Consider the following 22956-nt stretch of genomic DNA (forward strand, 5'->3'; position numbering starts at 1 on the left):
GTTCGTGGAAGGTTTTATTTCAGTTTCCAAATTGGTAGTCAAAATGTTTCCGAGTTCTTTCAATCTTTCAGCTATTCTTTTTCTTCACACCTCAGTTCTTAGCAATAAGCAAAAGAATATTAGAGAGACCTTCTATAAGCAAAGTGGCATTTTTCTTTTTTTATTGAAATAAAATACACATAACATAAAACTCACCGTTTTAATCATTTTAAACTGTACCATTCAGTGGTTCTTAGTATATTCACAAAGTTGTGCAGTCGTCACCACTAATTCCAGATCATTTTCATCACCCAGAAACTCTTTACCCGTTAATGTCACCCCCCATTCACCTCTCTCGGGCAACTACTAATTTACTTTCTGTCTCCATGGATTTGCCTATTGTGAACGTTTCATATACAGGCAGGCCCCAGCTTACACGGATTTGAGTTATGACAAAATGTGCTTAATGACCATCCATTTTTGGTTTTTTTTTTCCATCTTATCATTAGTAATATATACTACATGCAGTTTACTCGCAGATGTTCAAAGCCCAGATTTTTAAAGATACTGATAATAGAAGGCAATAATAAAAACTAAAAAAAGTATTCAACTTATGTCAGAACCGACATCGTGGAGTTGGAATGGAGCCCTGTTGTAAATCAGAGACTACCTGTAAATGGAATCATACAACATGTGGCCTTCATGTCTGGCTGCTTTCACTTAGCATGATGTTCTCAAGATTTACCCATGTTGTAGCATGTGTTAGTATTTCATTCCTTTTAAGAGCTGTATTTTATGGATATGCCACATTTTGTTCATTCATCAGCTGATGGACATTTATGTTGCTTCTACATTTTGGCTTTTATGAATAAGCTGCTATGAATATTTGTGTTGAAGTTTTTGTATGAACTTGCATTTTCAATTCTCGGGTTTATAGAGTGGAATTGCTGGGTCATGTAGTAGCTTTCATCTATAGTAGCTTTCATTAACTACCTGAGATATGCATATGACACAACCTTTGTGAAGGTGAAGAGGAATTGAAGCACTTACTAATAAATATCAAAGACTACAGCTTTGGATTACAGTATGAACTTTACATACTGAAGCTTTGGACTTCACTGTGGATTACACCTCAACATAAAACAAAAATCCTCACAACTGGGCCAAAAGCAACATCGAGATAAATGGAGAAAAGATTGACGTTGTCAAGTACTTCGTTTTACTTGGATCCACAATCAACACTCATGGAAGCAGCAGTCAGGAAAACAAATGACATATTGCACTGGGCAAATCTGTTGCAAAAGACCTCTTTAAAGTGTTAAAAAGCAAAGATGTCACCTTAAAGACTAAGTTATGCCTGACCCAAGCCATGGTATTTTTCAGTTGCCTCATAGGCATGTGAAAGCTGGACAATGAATGAGGAAGACAGAAAAAGAATTGATGCCCTTAGATTATGGTGTTGGCGAAGAATATTGAATATACGATGGACTGCCAGAAGAATGAACAAAACTGTCTTGGAAGAAGTACAGCTAGAATGTTTCTTAGAAACGAGGATGGTGAGACTCGTCTCACATACTTTGAACATGTTATATCAGGAGGGCCCAGTCCCTGGAGAAGGACATCATGCTTGGTAAAGTAGAGGGTCACCAAAAAGAGGAAGACCTTCGATGAGGTGGAGTGACACAGTGGCTGCAACAGCGGGCTCAAACATAGCAATAGTTGTGAAGACGGCGCAGGACCGGTCAGTGTTTTGTTCTGTTATGAATAGGGTCACTGAGTTGGAACTGACTTGACAGCACCTAGCAACAACAACATGTTAGCTCTACATGTATTTTTCTGAGGAACTGCCAGACTTTTCCACAGTGGAAATGTAAAATGCACCATTTTACATCCCCAATGGCAGTTCATGAGTTTTCCAATTTCTCCACCAAAGCTGCGTATTTTTTAGTCAAAAATGGCTTCCAGTGCTCAGCTTAGCCTCTGACGACTAATGCTGAATTACACAGATCAGCAGGTTTCGTTATAAGTCCTGTCCAGCAGTCTCCTAGCAGAAGTATCGCTTCCTTCTGGAACAAAATGACGGTTTTCAAAGTGCTGTGATGAAAGAGCTCACTGGGAGAACCCTTGTCTTTCAGTGTGTCTTAGGACGTGTTTTAAGTGAGGGAGTCCTGCTGTGGTGGCAGCCTGAGGGACAGGTGAGGGGATGTTCCAGCCCGGTGAGTACAGGGTGATGAGGATTGCCTCATGCTGTTGTCTCATGCAGCCTCCAAACGATGCTAATTTCTGTCTTTGGGAGCTCCACACAAGAGCTCTTTTAGAGATAAATTTGGCTCCTAGGATTGTTAAAACCTATATATCTCTAAAGAATATGTAAAAAGGAATTCAAGGAAATGTAAAACATGCCTTACTCTAATGCCTAACTCTATTGAGGGATGTTAAAAAAGGAATTTTCCATTTAGGGATTTCAGCTGAAGCACCATTTCTCTTGCTCTTTTATTACTTAGAGAATTTTCCTCTCTTCACTTGTAATTTATATAGATTTTTGTTTGCAATTCAAATTTAATTCTTTTAATTGGGATATGGAATGGGACAATATGAAGATGAAAACAGCCCACATTTCAAATATAAGTGCCATATCAGAAAAAAAAAAAAAAGTCGATTCTGATTCATGGTGACCCTATGTATGTGCGTCAGAGCAAAACTGCTCTACTGGGTTTTCAAGGCTGTGACCTTTCAGAAGCAGATTGTCAGGTCTTTCTTTTGAGGTGCCTCTGGGTGGGTTCAAACTGCCAACTGTTCGGTTAGTAGTCAGTTGCTTACCATAACTGTTTGTGCCACCCTGGGACCCCTTATAAGTGCATAAAAAAAAAATTTTTTTTTTTTTCCCTTTAAAAAGAACTCCCTTGGTCTGAATAGTCCATGACAGTGCAAGGTCATCTTCCTGCTGCTTCTGCTTTCTCAGCCTTAAAGGTAATTTTTAAATGTTCCCAAACATGAGACATCCCAAGAGTGGTGTTTTTTTTTTTTTTAAATGGTTGAATTGTATCCCCTGAAAATGGGGTTTTTTAATTGTAGCCTGCCACTTTCCCTAACACAGTAGTGGGAACTTACTGAACAGGAAACAATTTCAGGCCTTAAATGTGCTGATGTGATGTTTCTTAATCACTTCAATGAGTTTCATGCATCTAGAAATGGAATAGAATTATCAGTGGAAATATAATTAAATAGAAAAGTCATTTCCTATCCTTGTTATTTCCACCTGATCACCTCTTTATTCGCCTCCATAGAGAGTGTGCCTTACAGGCTTACCGTGATATTATTATACAGACTAATTTGCGTTAGAGCTGAAAACAATATAAACCACACAACAATAAATTTCTTTATAAGTGCAGCAAGGCAAGGTAAAACTTTAAACCAAAAACCAAAACCATTGCCATCGAGTCAATTCCAACTCATCATGACCCTATAGGACAGAGTAGAACTGCTCCATAGGGTTCCAAGGAGCAGATGGCAGACTTGAACTGCCGACATTTTGGCTAGCAGCAGCAGCGCTTAACCACTGCACCACCAGGGCTCCATAGGTTGGTAGTATTTACTAGCTTTACCTGATTTTTCTTGAATTGGCAATTTCTTGCCTAAATCTAACTTGGTTTTTTAATTATGTCTTTTCATTCTGGCCTGTGTAAGAAAATTCTGAGAGAAACCAGTACCATGAGTAAGTAAAAAAAACTGTAAAGTGTCTTGGAAATAATTGTTCCTCATAAAAAAAAATATTTTTTTTTTACCGTTTCTCATGAACAATTTGGCTGAGAAACGGTAAAAAAAAGTTTTTTTTCTTTTCTTCTTTTCTTCTTGCGTTGTGATACCAAAACAGAAAGGGCCTTTTGTTTTGGGATTCTGATTGTTTAAACGTTGTTACTGGCTCACTATTGAAATAGTTTAATTTTTAAGTTTAACATATACTGCTTTTGGGAATCCAGCAAACATTCCAGAAAAGGTGGGTTGTTACTTGTATGTCGAGTTTGTGATTTTTACATCTCAGTGTGTAAGTAGTCAAAAACACTTGCTATCAATTTAATTCTATAATCCAACTGAATTAAACTGCACTTAAAAAAACCCTTTGCTGTCGAGTTGATTCTGACTCACAGTAGAATTCTACTCACAGTAGAACTGCCCCACAGGGTTTCCAAGGAGGGGCTGGTGGATTCCAACTCCCGAGCTTCCGGTTAGCAGCCAAATGCTTGGCCACTGCACCACCAGGCTCCAAACTGCACTTTAGGGAAAGTATTTTTAGATTTATAGTAGGACAATTGGTTTGAAGTATAGTCAGGCTCAACCTAAAGCTACTCCTTTCTTATGTTTTAAAATATAAAGATGCATAAACAAAATTCAGTTGAGGCATGTCTTTCTCATTGAGTTACCAGAGCCCTCTCTTCACATGTGAATGTGTCCTTAGTGTAATTCCTTGTCTCAGGGAGTATTGGTTTGAATTGCATCACATTGTCTCTCCAGTGAGCAATAATGAGTGTTTACTGCCTTCTTTTCATGGGTTGGTGAGGAAGGGATCCTGCCCTAGGGTATGGAATGGCCAACACACTGCACCTGACGCTGGACAGATAAGCTTGACAGCAGTTAATTCGTCCCATATACTCGCAGCCTGGGGGAAGAGGACACCCTACAGAATGCATGGGGACACAGTGAACAACTAGGGTCTGTGGGGAGGCAGGCTTTATAATATCAAGATGGAGAGGTACCCCCTGGCTCCCAGGAGAGGATGTGGTAAGCTTGTTCAATAATCCTGTGACTGGCAGGGACTTGAAACCCACTGCTCTGGGATAAGTGGGAAGTGCACCTGGTCCCTTTGCTAGGGGACCTTATCTGTAGGAGCAGGGTCAGGAGGGGCACTGGTGGTTAGGTTATTCGAGGTCCTGTCAAGTTTACCAGATGTCAAGGCACCCCATAATGTTGCACCTTAATTTTAAGTTTTAGACCACAGTGAGTCAGTGGTGACAGGAAGGTGAGCCTCTGATAGCTCATGATGCAGAGCGAAGCTCCCGGGCCATGTCCGGACGGGGGCACCTGTGAGCTTGGCGTTACTAGCACAAAGCTCTGACCAACTGAGTACATCACCCACAGACTATATGTCAGAGGTTTTAGTGACACTTTAAATCACCATGATCTGTACTTCCTGTGATTTTTTTTCCCTCAACATATGCAGGAAAGCTATCTTGGTAACTACTGGCCTGATAAAGCTGAAAGAGCAGTGATGTTAAACAAAAGTGTGGGATCTGTGTTATGATATTAAAAAAAAGAAAAGATCGTTGGCTGTATTTTCTGTAAAGTTAGGCTGTAAACCCCCACCTCCCCCATGAGATGCTATATATCAAAGCATTTTATAAACTATACATCAATTCAAATGTGTATTTTTTTTTTTTTAACAAATGAACCATGAGGAAATTTCTTTCTGTTCTTCTTAGTTGCCATCTAGTCCGTTCTGACTCACGGTGACCTCATGTGTGCAGAAGAAAACTGCTCTACAGGGTTTTCAAGGCTGTGATCTTTCAGAAGTGGATCACCAGGCCTTTCTTTCAAGGCTTCTCTGGATGGGTTCAAACCACCAACCTTTTGGCTAGTAGTCGAGAGCATGAGTATTTGTGCCACTGAGGGACCAGTTATTTATTGTTCCTGTGGAACTTTCTGGTTAGCAGCTGAGTGCTTTAACCACTGGACTGCCAGCGCTCCTCCCATTACACAGCAGTATATACCAAAGTGTTTTCCATGTCTTGTGTCTTACGAATTACTAATCTTTCACTAATTAATAATCACTATTTTCAGTGCCTCCATTTACTATTCTCAACGACAGATTTAACCCCAAAGTTTTGTTGTTTCTCCAAAGTTAGACTATAAAGGAAATAGCTTTTGCGTACCAAGAGTACGTGGCCAACATACGCTGTTCAGCTGGGAGATGATGTTCTCAAGCTACCAAGTGTCAGCTGACATGACTTGAGACAAGTTGCAGTGAGGTTACTACACCAAGGGGTTTTCCTAAATGAAAACACCTCTAATATTATACCAATCAAGCTGTTTTAGCATCTCAGCCATCTTTTTATTTTCTTAACAGGTAATCTCATGGAATAGATGTTGATTTAAAGAAGGAGGGAAAGAAAAAGGGAAGGGTGAGGGAGGGAAGGAGGGCAGGAAGAATAATAGAAAACAGCGACCATATTATACTTCTAGCGAGTTCACTAGCAAGTTTAATATCTGAGTTCATTTAAATCTGAAAAAGCAGCAAATCAAAGCTAACTCCATCACTGATGAGATGAAATGACAAAAATAAATCTGTGTTTTTGTTTTTGTAACAAACTTAGAAAATCTTAAATCACCAAGCATTAGCCTCACACATCATAGGTTTTCAAGTGTTTGCTGATTTGAGAAGAAAAGGGACACTCACGAAGATGATTATTTTTCCCCAAATTTCCTTATATAAAATACAACCCATGACCTTGAAGTTGTGGAATGTAAATCTTTTATTAAAACAGTTGTCTTTCCACAGTAGTAAAGCTTTGGCACGTACAGTATAAAAAAATAATCACCAACCATAATTATACCAAATTCCTCTTATCAACTGCCTACTAAGTGTCTTCAATACAATTTTTTTTCCATATAAAAATACTGGGAAAAATTGATAAATAACAGGTAAGAGAAAGATAATTCTAGGCAATTACTAGAATCATTTGGGAAAAATGAGTACTGTGCATGTTTTAAATATCACAGTAACCAGGATTTGCCATTCCTACAGTATTGCGGGCCAGACAGTTAAGTGAAAGCAGAAGTGTTTGGGTAACTTTCCTATTTAACATTTGGGTCATATCATTTCAATACATCTTGCATCTTGGTTGGCTGCCTACACTTCCCTATTGATCCCAAACCAAATCACAAGTTAGAATCATTTCATGTAGAATACTGAGTGGTATCGAATACTTTGGAGCAGAACAGGCAACGTCCTGCTCTCATTTATGAGAAAAGTCTCAAAACACTCCCAGGGTGATGCTTGGAGAAGCTGTGAGTTGAGCTGAAGCTGGAGAAGTTACTCCAGAGCGAAGGGCTTAAGAGAGAAGCAAACACTCTAAGATGGGGTTTGCTAACATCACTCCAGTTTGGGTGGATCTTGGCAGAGAGACAAGCTTGTTCCTCTGGGTTGGAAACATTACTCTCGGGAATCATCTCTGTCAGCCTGTACATCTAAAGGCATGAAGCACTCAATTGGGCAATTGACATTCTGTTAAAATGAGAGAAGAAAAAAAAAATTAGTGACAACTACAGAAAAAATGGGGATCCTCAATGACAATAATTATGTTGTTGTTAGTTGCCCTCAAGTTGATGCTGACACATCATGACCCCATGTGTGCACGGTAAAACTGCTCCATAGAGTTTTCAAGGCTTAATCTTTCAGAAGCAGATAGCCAGGCTTGTCTTCCAAGGCTTCTCTGGGTGGGTTCAAACCACCAACTTTTTGTCTAGGAGGGGAGCACTTAACCATTTACTCCTGGGACTCCTACAATAACATAGATAGGAGAGTATTTCTTTCTTGCTCCAAGAAACTAACAATCAATACACTGGGCAGTAGAAGATGTTCAAGAGTTTAAGAAATTATAATTTAAACTATTTTACAGGATATAATATTCCACTCATAAGCTATTTGTGTAATTAAAAAAAAGGCTCATTCAGAAGGAAGGCACCCAGAGAAATCAGAAGGGAGGCACCCACAGAAAGAGACCCCCTACAGTGTACCTAATTGAGCTTAGAGGAGAAACAGTTATGAAGCTAATGCACTTACAGAGTTTGCTCTCTGATGGTATCTCTGAGAATACTGGTTGTAGGTGTGGCTGGTGGAGCCATCAGGGCCAGCTTCAGCCCCAGGTCTGCGACAGTTGTCACAGCGCCAGCCCTGAGAGAGCAGAAGCACGGAGTCAAATGAGGTTTATGATAAGCTGAGGACATCACATTTTAGTGCTTGAATTAAAGAAGAATTTCAGCTCTTATACAGTGGCAAAAATATAAACAGTTAATCACTAATGAAGCTTTGATGATGCTTTCATTCATTTACAACTCTTAGAATACACTTTGGCTTATTACTCTTATAACTGCCTCTGTCTAGCCACGCTTTTCCTTTCTTTTGAAATGTACTCTTACCTTCCTCTTCAAACTGAACCATCTGCTAAGGCTCATTTCAGTCCCAACGGGAAAGATAACACTTTTTGCACTCAGTGGCAGAAGTGGTTTTCATGGAATTCTAGAGTTTTTAAAAGGGACTTGAGATCACAATGGACAAACACCCTCATTGTACAGGCAAGGAAGCTGAAACTTAGGGGAGTGAGGGAAGTCCCACTGTGAACGGCTGGCAGACATGGATCTGCCACCAGCTGTTGACTCCTGGCCAAGTTCTGTCTACTGCACCATTGTGACTCCCTTGATAAACTCCACAGCTGGTGACGTGGTAGCCTTGCATCTGGCCAGAGATGAGATGGTAGATGGGAATGGGTCGAAGCTGGGATTTTTGCTAGAACACATGTTCTCTTCCACTGTTGCTCCTAAGCTGTTAAGAGGTAAGTATGGAGCTGATGGAAGTCGTCTTTGTCACCACCAGTGGGGAGCCAACTGGATGATGAAGCCAATATAAGAGAAAGCATGTCATAGAGCAAGAGACCCCAGATGCCATTCCTGGAATCCAGACACTCCCAATGCCAGGAGTTCCTGGGACTTCACAGTTCTATGGGCCTTTCTTGTCATTGCCCAATTTGACTTGGTCTTTTCTCTTACAACCAAAGAACCCCACATAATACAATCACTTTCTTTCTTATATGGTCATATAAATATTTCAGGCATATTCCTCCATTTAAGAGCACATTCCCCATAATCCCTAACACAATACCAGTAAATGCATACTTATAAAATCAATGACTCTTACTTTCATCCAAAAATGTTAACAGTTCTCACTCTTGTGTTTCATTTATCACCTTACTTGAGAACTGAATAGGTGTCACTCCTGAAAGGTTTCATGTATATAAATAACAAGGAGGAGATGCCAAGGTGTGACCCCAAATCTACAGCCTGATAAACTCACTTTCCATCGCACATTTCTATATCAAGCACATTAGCACAGGTGACTGAGTTGTAGAACCACAATTTCTGTGTTAATAAGAGACAGAGAAAGGCTGACCCCACACCTTCTCCCCAGTCAGGATGCGCTCACTGACATACCTCCCTCCCCACCTAATTATAACCTGGGAGTGGAGCAGAATCAGAGACATTTTCATGGGCTGCCCAGGCCCTCAGGTGGGAGCAGAGCCAGGCTTTTGACGACTCTTCCCCAGGTGCCTGATTAATCTTCCTAAAGGCCATTTCCCATCATGCATCTTTTCCTGGGTACCTGTAATTGCCTAAAGCCAAATGCATCAACCAGTGAATCTCCCCCTGGGGTGGGGAGCAAGTTCCTCAGGTGACGTAACTTGGGAAGCTGTTGGTGAAGGCAAGTCTTCATTGCAAACAAAGCACTGCTATGTTCCACTTCTTTCATTTGAGTTACAAGAGTCATTTTATTTTGAAATTTCAAGTAATATTAGGGGAAGGCATAGGATTTTTTTGTTTTATGGAAGGAGAACTCAGATTAGAAATGGCTGAAAAGCATTGGCTTAAATAAAGGACTTTCAGGGCCCCACACAATCCACTTCTCCCCATCTAATATCTTACCACCAGACTCCAGTCAAGAGGGTTGGCTCATGGGAGCCCACCCATGCCAGCTCCTTCCTTCTTCCTGAGGTGTGTGTACTCTGTCTGAACTCTTAGCTGCACTGCCCTGATTCCTCTCCTTCCCCAGCCAAACCTCAGCCATCCTAAACCCTGGCCAGCTTCTGCTTCACCTTTAACTGTAGCCTTTCTTGCTAGTTCCAGCCTGCTTGAAATTGTATTTGTCAGATGCACTCAGAACCTTAATTAGCTTGAGTGTGCAATGTATGCTAATTTAGTCTCTCCAGCTATATCAAGGGCCAGAACAATTTCCTCAGTTTGTCCCATATTACTTAGCACCTTGATTGCTAGTCCTCTAATTAGTTGTCATCCAGCCAATTCTGACTCATAGTGACCCCATGTGTGTCAGAGTAGAACTGTGTTCTATAGGGTTTTCAATGGCTGATTTTTCAGAAATAGACTACCAGGCCTTTTTTATGGAGGTGCCTTGGATGGACTCAAACCTCCAACCTTTCGGTTAGCAGCTGAGCACATTAAGCATTTATACCACCCAGGGACTCCAATAGTTCTATAACAAGATCCTATTTTTTAATTGAGAGATGGTACAAAGAGTAGTATTTTCTTAGATCCAAGGTGCTATTCGAAACATTTAGCAACAGGGGCACCAGCCCATCTAAATGGAGCTGGAGGCCTAGTGCTGTGTAGCATTTAGCGCTTCAGTTGCTGAAGCATGGGGATGGCCCGAGAGTAGTAGGACTGAGGAGGGTGTGAAGCAGTCAGGGACAGGAAAAACCATGGCAGGGTACTCAGGAGGCAGCTGTGTGCCAACAGGAAATGCAGTATTTCAACGTTTTATAAGAAGCACGGCCACACCTCAAGCATCTTAACTCTCAGTCATCGGAACAGGAGCTACCCCCTTCTCCTTATCTAAATCACAGGGAGCCGTGTGTCTGGTCTTACCCGCTGGCCTCCGAAGCACGTGCAGGAGCAAATGGCACCGAGATATTCCTTCTGCCACTGTTCTCCTACGTGGTATGTCTTCCCGTCATCGTAACATGTTGCCTCATCTACATGTAGGCACAAGTCAGAAGCATAAGTAAGTCTGAGAACAACAGCACAGACCTGACTGCTCTAAAGGGGTGGATTCTGGCTCTGCCCTGAATGTGTATCATCCCTGCCCACATGCCACATGTTTATGTGAACCGTCTATAAGAGAGGTACTGCTCATAGATCCGAGGGCGGCTTCCAAAAACTATATCTAAGACCCCGGAAAGGGTTCAATGGGAAGATGGAGCTCATCTTTCATATTTTAAAAAGTTGAATCTAAAGACCAGTAAAGCTTCCCGGTAACATTTCACTGCAGCTAATGGTCAAAGCACTCCATCGGAAAAGTCCTAAAGTACCCTGTAATAACATTAAATCATGCCTCCTTTTTGAAGCTTGTCTCCGCTTTCCCAGATGGAAACAAACCCACGGTTCACTCCTCAAGGAGACCTAAAGTCTCCAATCATTTCTGTAGAATGAGAGTTACAGCCCCATAACAAGAGACGGGGTGCACAATAAGCCACTAAAATGATCTGTGATGACGTACGAGGGTCACACTTGAATTCGCCTTTTCCATTTCCAAGGCACGTGCAGCTCATCATCTGGCCATTTTCCCCTTGACGATCCCACTTCTCTCCAATCCTGTAGTTCACACCATTGTCGTGGCACCATTCTGCGTGGTGGGGAGAATTAGAGACGGGGTTATTGGTGTGTTCTGACTCACAAGACTGAGGGGCCTGGGATGTGTCATGGATGTTAGATACCATGGTTCTGGAAGGAGGGCCAAGAGAAATTAAATTGTGAGCCCTATGACCTATATTGGGTGGATTTTAAAATACTATTTTTACCATTTCCTAGGACATTTTAAGATACAATTTACTCCACCATAATCATGTCAGGTGACCAAAGAATAGTCAAGGATCTTCATTTGAATTCTCACTATTGAGGTTTAAAATTTTGAGAAAACTAACTAGTGTTGGAGTAGTCTCTTAAGAACAGATCATAGATGAAAAATCACTTTTTGAATCTGCAAAGACCCTGGATATGAGGCAGCTCAATCATTAAAGAAAGATCAGCTGGTTTCTACATGCCACAATCTGTTTCATGTAAATGGGAGGAAAAAAAAGAATAAACCTGTGTAACAAAGCAAAACAAAAACAAACAACATGATAAATCAATGGTTATTATCCCAACAAATAAAAGCCTGGTTCTGAGGAATATCTTAAAAGTGACAGTTATGTATCTTTAGTATACATAATTAAGATGACTTTTTAATCTCTCAGGCTTGTTCTAAAACAAAACACACTTGATAAGTTTGTATAAACACAATATACTACTTTTCCCATATTGTCAACAACTCGACTGTTCCTTCAACTTTAAGAAATGGTATTAGACAATTAAGACATCTGACCAAACACTATGTAAGGTAAACCAAAGAAACATAAATTTATAGCTGTGCTCAGCAATTGCACCTAAGTGCGTGTGTAGCTAAACCATACACAAACTTAAAGTAGTTCAGTTTCAGAAATTAAAAATCACCTAAAAAAGAAAGAAAAAAACCCAACCCCCTGCTGTCAAGTTGATTCCGACTCACAGTGACACTACAGGACAGAGTAGAACTGCCCCATAGGGCTTCCAAGGCTGTAAATCTTTACAGAAGCAGACTGCCACGTCTTTCTTCCATGGAACGGCTGATGGATTCAAACTGCCAATTTTTTGGTTAGCAGCCAAACACTTTAACTACTGTGCCACCAGGACTCCTCGAAAATCACCTGATTGATGCCAAATCTTAAAACTTCCAGCTCGTGAGCAGTGGACGAGACTCCTCTACCCCGCCTTTCCATTTGTAGTTGGTCAAGCAGAGCTGTCTACATTTTAGTCCTTAAGCTCAGTCTGGGTTAAATCGTATCATGTATATGAGTTAAGTAAAATACTTTGAAAATCTTAATAAAGAAATCTATTATCTTTTATTTCCTCAGAATATGATTTCCAGATACATCTATAGGAGGCTTGTTTATAAAGCATAATAGTTAACACTTGTAAAAATTAACCAATTGTCAATAATAGAGTTCCTAAAAATGAAGTATAAATGAAAGGTATATAAATTCTGATACTAAATCTCAAAGCACAATAAGTAATTCCTGTGATCATTTTAAATAAAAACATTAAAATCTGTTTATAATTTAGAAATTGAATATTTTTCAACTGAAGTTGATTCTTAATTATCTACAAGTAGATTATCTGTACCCTCCCCTTTATTATTAGCAATATCCAAGCCTCCGGGGTGTGTGTGTGTGTGTGTGTGTGTGTGCTTGTGTGTACACATGATGTATGTGTGTATACATATAATGACATGTATATGTTTGGTTTGTGTTCAAAGGGCGTGTGAGTATTAATGTTTACCTCAGACCTTACTAAACATTAATGATTAAAAGAGACTTGGGATTTCTGATACTCTTCATTAGAACTGCCTCCTAAGAGTTTCACTTTATTAATTTCTTTTCACAGAAAATTTCAAAAATTATACTCTTCTGCAAATGTATTTTAAATTAAGTTATATCAGCATAAGACCAAAAAAAAAAAAAAAAACCGCATTGCTGTCGAGTCGATTCTGACTCATAACAACCCTGTATGACAGAGTAGAACTGCTGACTTTTTGGTTAACAGCTGAGCTCTTAACCACTGCACCACCAGGGCTCCGCTCTATCAGCATTTGACTCTTGAAAGGAAGCGATATTCACCAAGTAAAATTTCCCATCATTTTTCTATGATGCAAAATGTTACTCAGAGTCAAACAGTATTCCATTGTTTGCTTCATGTTTGGAAGAGCCTGTGTCTGCCCAAACATGCTTCCTCAGCACATTAGCACAAATGCATGGAACTGGAAGAGATGGACCAACAAGTGGATGGACCAAGCCAGCTACTCACTAGAGGAGTCACATCTGAAATGACCACTGCCAAAGCCCAAGCACTGGCACGAGAGCTTAAAGCCAGAATCAGACAAGCGTTCCCACTCCTCTCCAACGGCATAGTGGGAAACCGTGTAGGGGTCGAAGCATGAGTCGTCTGTGGGTTGGCTCAGGCCTTCATTGACTGTGGGAAGAAAAGCAGGAAAAGAAAAAAAAACAGATCTTATTGGTAGTTTTGGACCATACAGATGAAAACTGATTTATGGCATACAATCACTTAATCCCAGCAGCACTAAGAGACATTCATCTATTCCATCAATACATCAGCTACTCTAAAAACAATGCTTAAATGGGACCAGTGGACCCTTGCCTGCAGGTGTCTTTAAAGAAAGCCCATCTTTCATTTCTGCTATCAGTTCTTAAAAATAACCATTTCTGGTAAATCTATAGAATATGGAGTGGATCTTGAAGGAATTAATGCCAGTTAAGAACTTTGGTGGAATGCAAAAGCTGGTCATGCCCCTCTGTCAGTACCTGAGTGATCTTGAGTAGTTATTTAACATTTCTCTGCCTCATTTTTCTCACCTGTAATATAAGGAGGTATAATAATAATAATACCCATGCCTCTCAGGGGTCTATGAGATTAGGAGATCATGAAATCAAACCACTGGTCCTGTGCCAGCCCTTAGGAAGTGCTCACTAAATTAAGAATAACTATTAGAGGCCGTCTTTTGCTGATAATGCAAAAATCTTTGCTTTCGTGAGTGCACTTATTTTTACATAATGGTGCAAAAATCCCAGATTGTATACACTATCATAATGGTAGGACTGCTTTACTTTATCAAGTCAACCATTCTAAATAAGAGGAGGCATACGGTTTGGATAACTTAGAAATAATTAATGGAATCTCTTCATGTTTACTTAAGACCTTGGCTCTTTTTGTTTTGGAAAAGCGTATCTTAAAACAATCTATGCAAACAAAGCATGGCTCAAGTTATTCTCTACAAAAAATTAAATAAACTATCTTACTGTGCTTTTAAATCCCTGTTGAGCTGTGTATATTTCTTTTTACAGTGCAAGAATCAAGGGCTCAAAAGCAAGAGACATTTGAAGAGCCTAATATTTTAAAAAGCATCACTCTGGAAGAAAATAGTCTTTTGGAGAAACTAGGAAGTCTGAAATGTCACAAAGAGAACCTGGCTAGCATACAGAATACGGCTGCTGGAAACAGAGAGTTGGAAAGAAAAATGGAAGAACATCAACCGTTACTAGGAGTTTCAATACTCTAAAAAGAGCCAGAAGTTAAAATTCCACCCTGGCTGAAGTTAGGGACATGTAATTAAAAAAAAAAAAAAAGATGTGGAAAAGCCCTGTGCTCTCTTAAAAATTTCTTCCATGTGGCATTTCTACTTGTAAAAGCATAAAAGACAAAAGATAAGCATTACGGTGTCTATGTAATACAAACAAGCACACAATGAAGGCTCCCTCCCCCTGTTTCAAATAATGTTCACCTGCCTAAGTCACAGGAGTTTATCCTTGTAAAATAGCAGTCGGCCATCAGATGGGGAGGAGGCTGACATGAAGTAACTGGCTCTACGAATAAAGCCCGTCTCTTGGCAGAAACAGAATTTAATACTCCCTGCTTATGTGGAATAGAAAACACCCCAGTTGGAAGACGTGAGATGCATGGCTTTGATTATTCCCCACTCATGTTCCTTGGTGAATCATCAGCTGCTGCAGATTGAAAAGCCTGGTGACACACTGCTGGTTTAAAAGGACTTCCAGGTGCTAAAAAGTATAGTCAGTGACCATTTAACCTCATTGTATTGAGGCTTTAGACTTATACAGTCGGCGTTTGGGGGAGGACCTAAAATAACACTGGGATAAGGGAGCTTTCTGGACACAAACGGGCTATGTGGGTAGTGTTTTATGTCAGGAACAAGAACCAGCTGTCCCTCAAGCCTGCCGATGGGGGGATTTCCTTGACTCAGCTAATTAGTCTCAGGTTCTTAAAAATCACTCTTGAGGACAGCAGTATCATAAGCTGGAGAGGGTCCACGAAAAGACATCAGGAGAATTGCGTCTCTATATCAACTCAGACATTCACTAGCAGGGACTCTGAGTATTGGACTAAATAATATTTGAAGTCCCTTCCAGGGCTAATATTGTGTGCTTATTGAGATTCTACTTATCTATGCATTTTGAAAAGGGCCTAGGATACTATGAAAAGAAAATAATAGAATTTAAAGTTGCTCATTTATTTCATGTTGATGTGTAGAATTATCTCCCAAAGTTAAAAGACAACAGCAACAAAAGAACAGTCAGTAGGAAAAGCCATCTCTGGTATGGTCCAGAGGGGAGCCTGGGCCTGAAGAGCACGGCTGTTCACATACCAGAGTTGCCCACGGTAACAACCTCCTCCCGAACCTTGTGTCTCTTCTGGTCTTTCAGTGCTTCCACTATGATATTGTAGGTGGCCCCTCTGGTAAGACCCGTCAGGGTGGCACTAGCAGAGGTTCCAGGAACTCGGAACTGCAATTATTGGTACATCCAAGGTGGAGGAGAAAGCATTATCATGAGGAATAGACATGGGATCCCCTACTCTCTTATTCATAACCCTTGAGGTGTAAACAAAGCAAAGGGAGACAAATAAAGAGGGCCTAGGGGTTCCAAGGAACCCCTGGTAGTGTAGTGCTATGGCTGCTAACCTGAAGGTTGGCACTTGGTAACCCACCAGCTGCTCCTTGGAAACTCTATGGGGCAGTTCTACTCTGTCCTATAGGGTTGCTATCAGTCGGAATCAACTCAATGGCAAAGGGTTTTTTTTTTTTTTTAAGGGGTTCCAACCAGCTGAGAAGAGAAACTGACTGAGGATATGGGCCATCATCTCTATCTGTCAGATTTTGGTGGTAAGTAGGTGCTCCACAGTTACCAGGAGACCTCCTCTTTATCCTACTGCAGTAATGGATCGGTGAAAGTCCACCGGAAACCCTGGTTATGTCCCCTTCACATTAAATGTAGATACTGTGTTAGAAGGGAGATATATTCATGCTATGCATGGGGGCATCAGATTCCAACACTCTCACAAATCCTCAAACTCCTATATCCAAACTCGTAAATCTCCCACAGTGTCATCAGAGTTTCAAAAACTCTGTCACTTTCCAAAAATAAGAACGCAATAAAAACTGATACTGGCAAGACTAAAGATGAGAAGCTTTGGTTAAAGACTCAATCACTTACAACAGCTGATAAACACAGCTTCACATACATTCTTTTTCCTTAAATGTATTATATATAATGAATTCTTCAGGGGTAAACTATAAGGATGGCATTTTAGCCTTCTGCACACAAATGTAAATTCAGGCAGAATACGTCTTTCTCTTCTCTTGCATCACCCCTTTGTCCATATCATTAAGGAGCCTCAAATGTATGAGAAAAATACAAATCGCTTCCTTCTCTCTACTAAATAAAAGCCAATGACACCCTCTGGTGTATCCCCCAAAACAGAGTCATATTGAGATTAAATTAAAATCTTTACAAAATCAGGGCTTAAATGTGCCACCTTCCCGAGAGGTCCTAGGAGTATAGCTGCTTCTCATTAGTGCTCTGGTCATGTCAGCTACCCAGCTCTGTCCCATCAGAAGTAAAGAGAAAAAGCATTTACCTGTAAGGGTTCTTCATCAATGCCAACTGGGTGACATGAAATGATATACTCAGAACTTTCCTGGAATGGGGTCCAAGAGATGGTTGTCTGAGAGAGAGCTTCTTGTCCTGTAGAGGCATTTGGATTGAGTCCCAGAATGTGAGGGTAGAGGTGATGGTCTACGTCCCCCCTGGGAACGTGACCAATTTGGATCTCCTCATCTACATTCGGCGGGTATGGTCTTGGCCTATGCCTCACGGGGGTGGCCGTTGTAGGTGGTGTGGTTCGCCTAAAACCATGCTCCTCAAAGATCATTTGTTGCCCGACACTAGGCTGCTGACCGGAAGTGCCAGGAAGTTGAATACCGTTTCCATTGTCATACCCAGTATTGGTGATGAAAGGGGTCTTTTGAACGGTAGAGGGAACATCCAAGATCTCTGGTCCGTGAAGATTGGGGTGTGGAAGGGTTACCAGTTGGGGAAGCTCATCTAGCCAAGAGAGGTTAGAGCCAAAAAAGCAAAGCGCAGTAAGCTCCCTGAAGTAGCAGCATTCATCATTATCAGTTCAAGCAACAACTGTTTATCAGTTTGATTAAAGCCCATGGCAAATTAGCAGTTCTCAGATTACAAAACACTTTTTCCAGAAAGAAAGCTTTATGATTTTTCTCAAAGGTTTCTTCATAGTTGAGAAAGAAAAAAAGTGTTAGTATGAATTTATCATACACACAAAGCTTTGAACTGCTGAGCCGCACAGAAGCTGCCTTTGCTCAAATAAACCTAACAAAACTGAAATATGTAGCCTTTCTTCTATTTCTTTTTTCATTGGAGAAGCAAGTGGTAAGAACTAGAATCTCAGACTAATTGTATCAGTACCTGAAGTACAAGAATTCCAGAGATTAGGCTCAACAGTTTTTTTACGGTTTCAAATGGTTAAAAATAGGAAGAAAAAAAAATACATACATGTGTACTTTTAAAATTTTCCTATCAGCATAGATACAGCATTTTCTTAAAATTAAACTGAAACTGGATGAAAGGGTAAGATGTTATTTAGTTCTAAGTTTCAGAAACCAAATAATGAATAAAGACAAATGGGAAGGATTTCTCTCCCTACTTACTTATTTATTTTTAATGTAAATTCACTAGAAGGTATAGAAGAATAGCAACTATAGCAAAAAAAAAAAAATTTTTTTTTTTTTTTCATTTTAATATCTGGTTTGAATTTTTAAAAGGCGATTAATAAAGCTTCATATTGACTGGCTGTTGTAAAGAAAAAATATATTCGAACTCTGCAAGTCTGTTACCAAAGAATACAATATATACGTTAAACAGAAAAAAAAAAAAAAAATGCCATGAGAAAGGCATTAAAACATTAAGAAGCTTTTCACACTGCAACCTGATCACTTGAAATTAATCTTATCTTGCTTTCTCCCTGTTAACTGGGAGGGAGGTGCCCTTTTACCTGTCTTTTTTCTCCCAATCAGGGGCTCGCTCTTCTGGTTGTTCCTCAGGGCAATGACGTAGATTGTGTACTCAGTTCCTGGCTCCAGACCTGTGAGAAAACAGAGCCACTGTGTTATGTCCTTGGACTCAGTTCATCTGGTAGAAGTTGGTCTCCTCAGCACTGGCTCCTGGGGAGCAGAGATTCCTTCTCCAACTGGCCACGGGCCTCTTGAGGTAAAATTGATAGCGCTTGAGGTAAAATCAACATATGCCATCTGCATATGATGGCCACTTAGCAAATTAATTATCTTACTTTCAAATGTGACATCCAGATAAATACTTTTATGCTAATTTTTTGTAGGTATTCCTTTAACATGTGGTCTTACTGGCCTTTTTAAGTTCACGAAGATTTATCAGCATTGTACACCCTCAGGAGCCCCGATGGCGTAGTGGTTGAGAGCTATGGCTGCTAACCAAAAGGTCAGCAGTTTGAAACCACCAACCACTCCTTGGAAACCCTATGGGGGCAGTTCTACTCTGTCCTATAGGGTTGCTATGAGTCGGAATTGACTCCACGGCAACAGGTTTGGTTGGGTTTTGTACATCTCCAGTGAAATATACATTTGGGAGAGATCAGTGCAGATTGTATACATGAATCTACTTAGGACAAATAAGTAGACATTCCGCAAGGGCAGGATCAATGAAAAGGAAGAGTAAAGGTACAAGGCTGTGCAGGAGAGAGTGGCCAATCTATTATGGTCATGGTAGGCACTGTCCAACTTAACTGTTCCCAAAATTACTGAAAAAACATCATGGCCTTCTGGTATCTGTGTGTTCTATAGGGATTTTAAAGTCCAGATGATACCTGGACACAGTTTAAAGTTTTAATCTCTTGCACAAAAATAATGTCAGAGACCTATAATCTTTCCCACGGAAGTGAAATAAGATAATTGAACAACTCTTATTCCCCATTACAGGCACTCTCTCCAATATGGGTGGTTGGGATTACTTTGCCTTAAGGCCTATTCTGTGACACTGGATAACGAAGGTAATGGCAGGTGGCACTCTGATAAGTTCTGCACAATTACCACATCTATAGGGAGCTAAGAGTGATGACAGGATCACAGTTACCTAGCTAGTTTGTTTTAAAAGTATCTTATTCCAAGACTGAACCAATAAGTATGTAAAGGTGCAAGCTTACAACAAATAAATCTAGTTAAGCCATATGACCATATTAAATGATTGCATTTTCATGGATGCATCCCTTTTGAATGCAATGAGCCCCAGCTCCTATACTGAGAATGCTTTTTGAAGTTCTCAGAAATAAGGCCTCTTGTTCTCATGATATAGCATGAAAGACACAGCTGGAGTTGCTAAAGACAGCATGCATCCCAGGGAATGAGGAAGGAAATGACAGCGTGGAAGCAGCAATACCAGTAATAGTAGCCTCCGTGACTCCAGGGCGAGGCCGAGGGACCACTTCTCTGGAAGGAGATCCAGGCTTCTCATACTTGATGATGTAGCCAGTAATCCTGGCACGAGGTGGCTGCCATGACACCAGCAGGGAGTTGGGTGTGGTGGCCAGGAAACGCAGGTTGGATGGTGCATCAATGGCTTTAAAAAAAAAAAAAGAAGGGAAAATTAAGTTTCTAAGAAAATAGATAACCAAGAACATTAAAGTTACTCCCACCCTCCTCTCCCAGCCCTTCTAACAGACTTGAGAGGATCTGAGAGTTCTATAAACAGTAGAAATGATTTGCCGTGATCTATCATAAAAATATCAGCTTCACATTTGTTTCCCAAGTTCACATGACTGATGACAGTGTTAACGGCATTTAGTTCTTCCGTAGAAAGTGCAGTTACCAGTGGAGGCATCGATGACCACAGGTGAGCTCCGGGCATTGTCGTTCAAGGTGTACAGGTGGATCTTGTAGTCAGTGCCTGGCTGCAGACCTGGGGTTTGAGAAGAGATGCGTTTTATCTGTTCTGCTTAACTAGGACAATTTTCAAACTTACCTGCAATTTTCGTGGCCCCTCTACCGCTCTGTATTATATAGACCACATAAGTGGACGACATTTGAACAACAAATTAGAATGTGGTATGGGTGTGAACTGTTAACGAGAAACAATCTCAAAAGAGAATCACCCATGCAGATAAAGACATTGGTTAAATAATAAATGTTAAAATAGAGAAAAATTTCTGTTGTAGGTTGCTGTCTTGGAAAATGTAGGGCAGACACTTATTGAGGGGGTTTTCAGGTAATCAGATACTCAGTGGTTGGTACCTGGCATCAGAATTTTAAAGTTCAGAAAGGCCCAAATTGATCTAGAGCAAACATTTGCTGACTACAACTTTGACCTTTATCAAGTGGTGGTGCTTGTTCTTTTCAATTTAATTATGCTTTTATATCTAACCATGCTAATGCTAAGAACTATATATCACCATTTAGTTTCTTTTGGTTTTAACATTATGTTAACAATTTTTTTTTATAAGGGCACCATTGATCTAATTGATGAATGAAACTTGTGCCTTTTCTCTGACAACTATTATCTGAGCTCAGGCATTCAAAGGATAAAACTATTTCTGAGAAGGGGCAGTGGTTAAGAGCTTGGCTGCATATGGAAAAGTCAATGGTTCGAACCCACCAGCTGCTCTGCACGACAAAGATGTGGCAGTCTGTTTCCATAAAGACTTACAACCTTGGAAACTCCATGGGACAATTCTAGTCTGTCCTATAGGGTGACTATGAGTTGAAATTGACTTGATGGCCACAGGTATTTTCACTTTTTTTGGTATGGTATAAAAATATCCTTTCCAAAAACATAAATGGATAATTATAAAAGTTAAAAGTAAATTTAATCAGTGTAAGTAGTACTATAATGAACAAACTAGTTTGCGTTGTGGTAGCGGTTATCAAATGTCAGTGCAGTGAGTTCTCTCACCTGTGATGGTGTAGCTTCTGATGTCTGGCTTGATGGTTCTCTGAATCGGAGTCTGGCCATTGGCTGGGATGGCATCAACTTGGAAGCCAGTGATAGTCTCGGTCTTGGTTCGCCAGCTAATGGTGATGGTGGTCTCAGTTGCATCCGTCACGCGGGCCCGTCTTGGAGGACTGACATCTGCACAGAATCAGAGCCAGTTGGGTTAGTGCCTGCTTGGTCTACAGATGTGAGGGTTTGGTAATGTAAAAGTTTCCTTATTATACACCAAATAAATGCACTACAGAAAATACACATCTAATAATGTGTAAATTTTCTCCCATTGTATCCAGAGAGAAAGGTTAACAGTAATCAGGAAATAGGAAAATATTCACCTATCATCCCTTTTTTTCTGAAGAACTGAAAACCTTTACGGATAGATACTACCAGTAGTTCCCAGACCTGGCTCTGAGGTGCCTACTAATAACTCAGTAAGTGTTAAAACAAAATTATCAATTTATTGTAACGTAAAAATACGTGTGATAGGAGTTACAATAAAATGGCCAGCCAGCAATAATACCTACATATTGCCTTGCTAGTGTTTTTCATCTATATATGGCTTCATATCTTTTCTCTCAACGAATGCAACATCATCCCAATTTTATAGATGAGGCAACTTATACACTTTACATGATTTCTGTAAGAGCATACAGTGGGTTACTGATATGGCAGAAAACTAGAACCTGGGCCTGATTTGCTCCAATACTTATTTCACTTTCAAGACTACTCAGTAGAGCCTGTGTGTTCTCCCCAAACTTAACTTTATGGAAACAAAGTCATAAAAGGAGAGCATTCACTGGATGTTAGTCCTAGTTCCTAACGCCTACGTTATAACAGTACAAAGGGATTCCCTTTTACATGCCAGTAGACCACTTTCTGGAAGGGTGTAAATGGTGATAGCAGTAAGTCAAAATGATGGGTGATCAAACCAACTTCCAGACTGTGAATCGTTCAGCTGTCAACTCAGTGAGCTAGAAAATCATTTACCATTCTTTAACTTCTGTTTATACAGCAGTTTTTCGATACTGAAAAGTCTGATTACATACTCTCTAGAGTAGTGACGACTCCCTGAGCTGGTCTGCTTGTCAGAGTGTCCTTAAGAGCATAGACGCTTACTTCATATTTGGTGGCCACCTAGAAATAAGAGCAAGGTAAGCTTTAGCAAGGTGATCTTCTGGAGCATGATGATTTCACTATGGCGTTAGACAAAAGCAAA

General features: G+C 40.3%; 1 protein-coding gene across 9 annotated transcripts in view; it reads right to left on the bottom strand.

Moving 5' to 3' along the window:
- Window positions 1-6488: 6488 nt before the first annotated feature.
- FN1 (fibronectin 1) overlaps window positions 6489-22956 on the bottom strand; it is a 74121-nt gene continuing 57653 nt past the window's right edge. For 5 of the 9 annotated variants that reach the window (XM_049888093.1, XM_049888097.1, XM_049888095.1 and 2 more), the window contains 12 exons: window positions 22787-22874; window positions 21705-21881; window positions 20625-20714; window positions 20196-20375; window positions 18781-18870; window positions 17344-17810; window positions 16073-16211; window positions 13699-13863; window positions 11318-11443; window positions 10687-10793; window positions 7817-7927; window positions 6489-7258 (listed from right to left, as the gene is read on the bottom strand). In XM_049888093.1, coding sequence (XP_049744050.1) covers window positions 7187-7258; window positions 7817-7927; window positions 10687-10793; window positions 11318-11443; window positions 13699-13863; window positions 16073-16211; window positions 17344-17810; window positions 18781-18870; window positions 20196-20375; window positions 20625-20714; window positions 21705-21881; window positions 22787-22874 — 1812 coding nt within the window. In that variant the 3' untranslated portion in view covers window positions 6489-7186. The remainder of the gene's footprint in view (window positions 7259-7816; window positions 7928-10686; window positions 10794-11317; window positions 11444-13698; window positions 13864-16072; window positions 16212-17343; window positions 17811-18780; window positions 18871-20195; window positions 20376-20624; window positions 20715-21704; window positions 21882-22786; window positions 22875-22956) is intronic. The other 4 variants (XM_049888100.1, XM_049888098.1, XM_049888096.1 and 1 more) reach the window with 1 other exon arrangement.

The sequence above is a fragment of the Elephas maximus genome, chromosome 6, assembly GCF_024166365.1.
Source record: "Elephas maximus indicus isolate mEleMax1 chromosome 6, mEleMax1 primary haplotype, whole genome shotgun sequence".
Taxonomy (NCBI): domain Eukaryota; kingdom Metazoa; phylum Chordata; class Mammalia; order Proboscidea; family Elephantidae; genus Elephas; species Elephas maximus.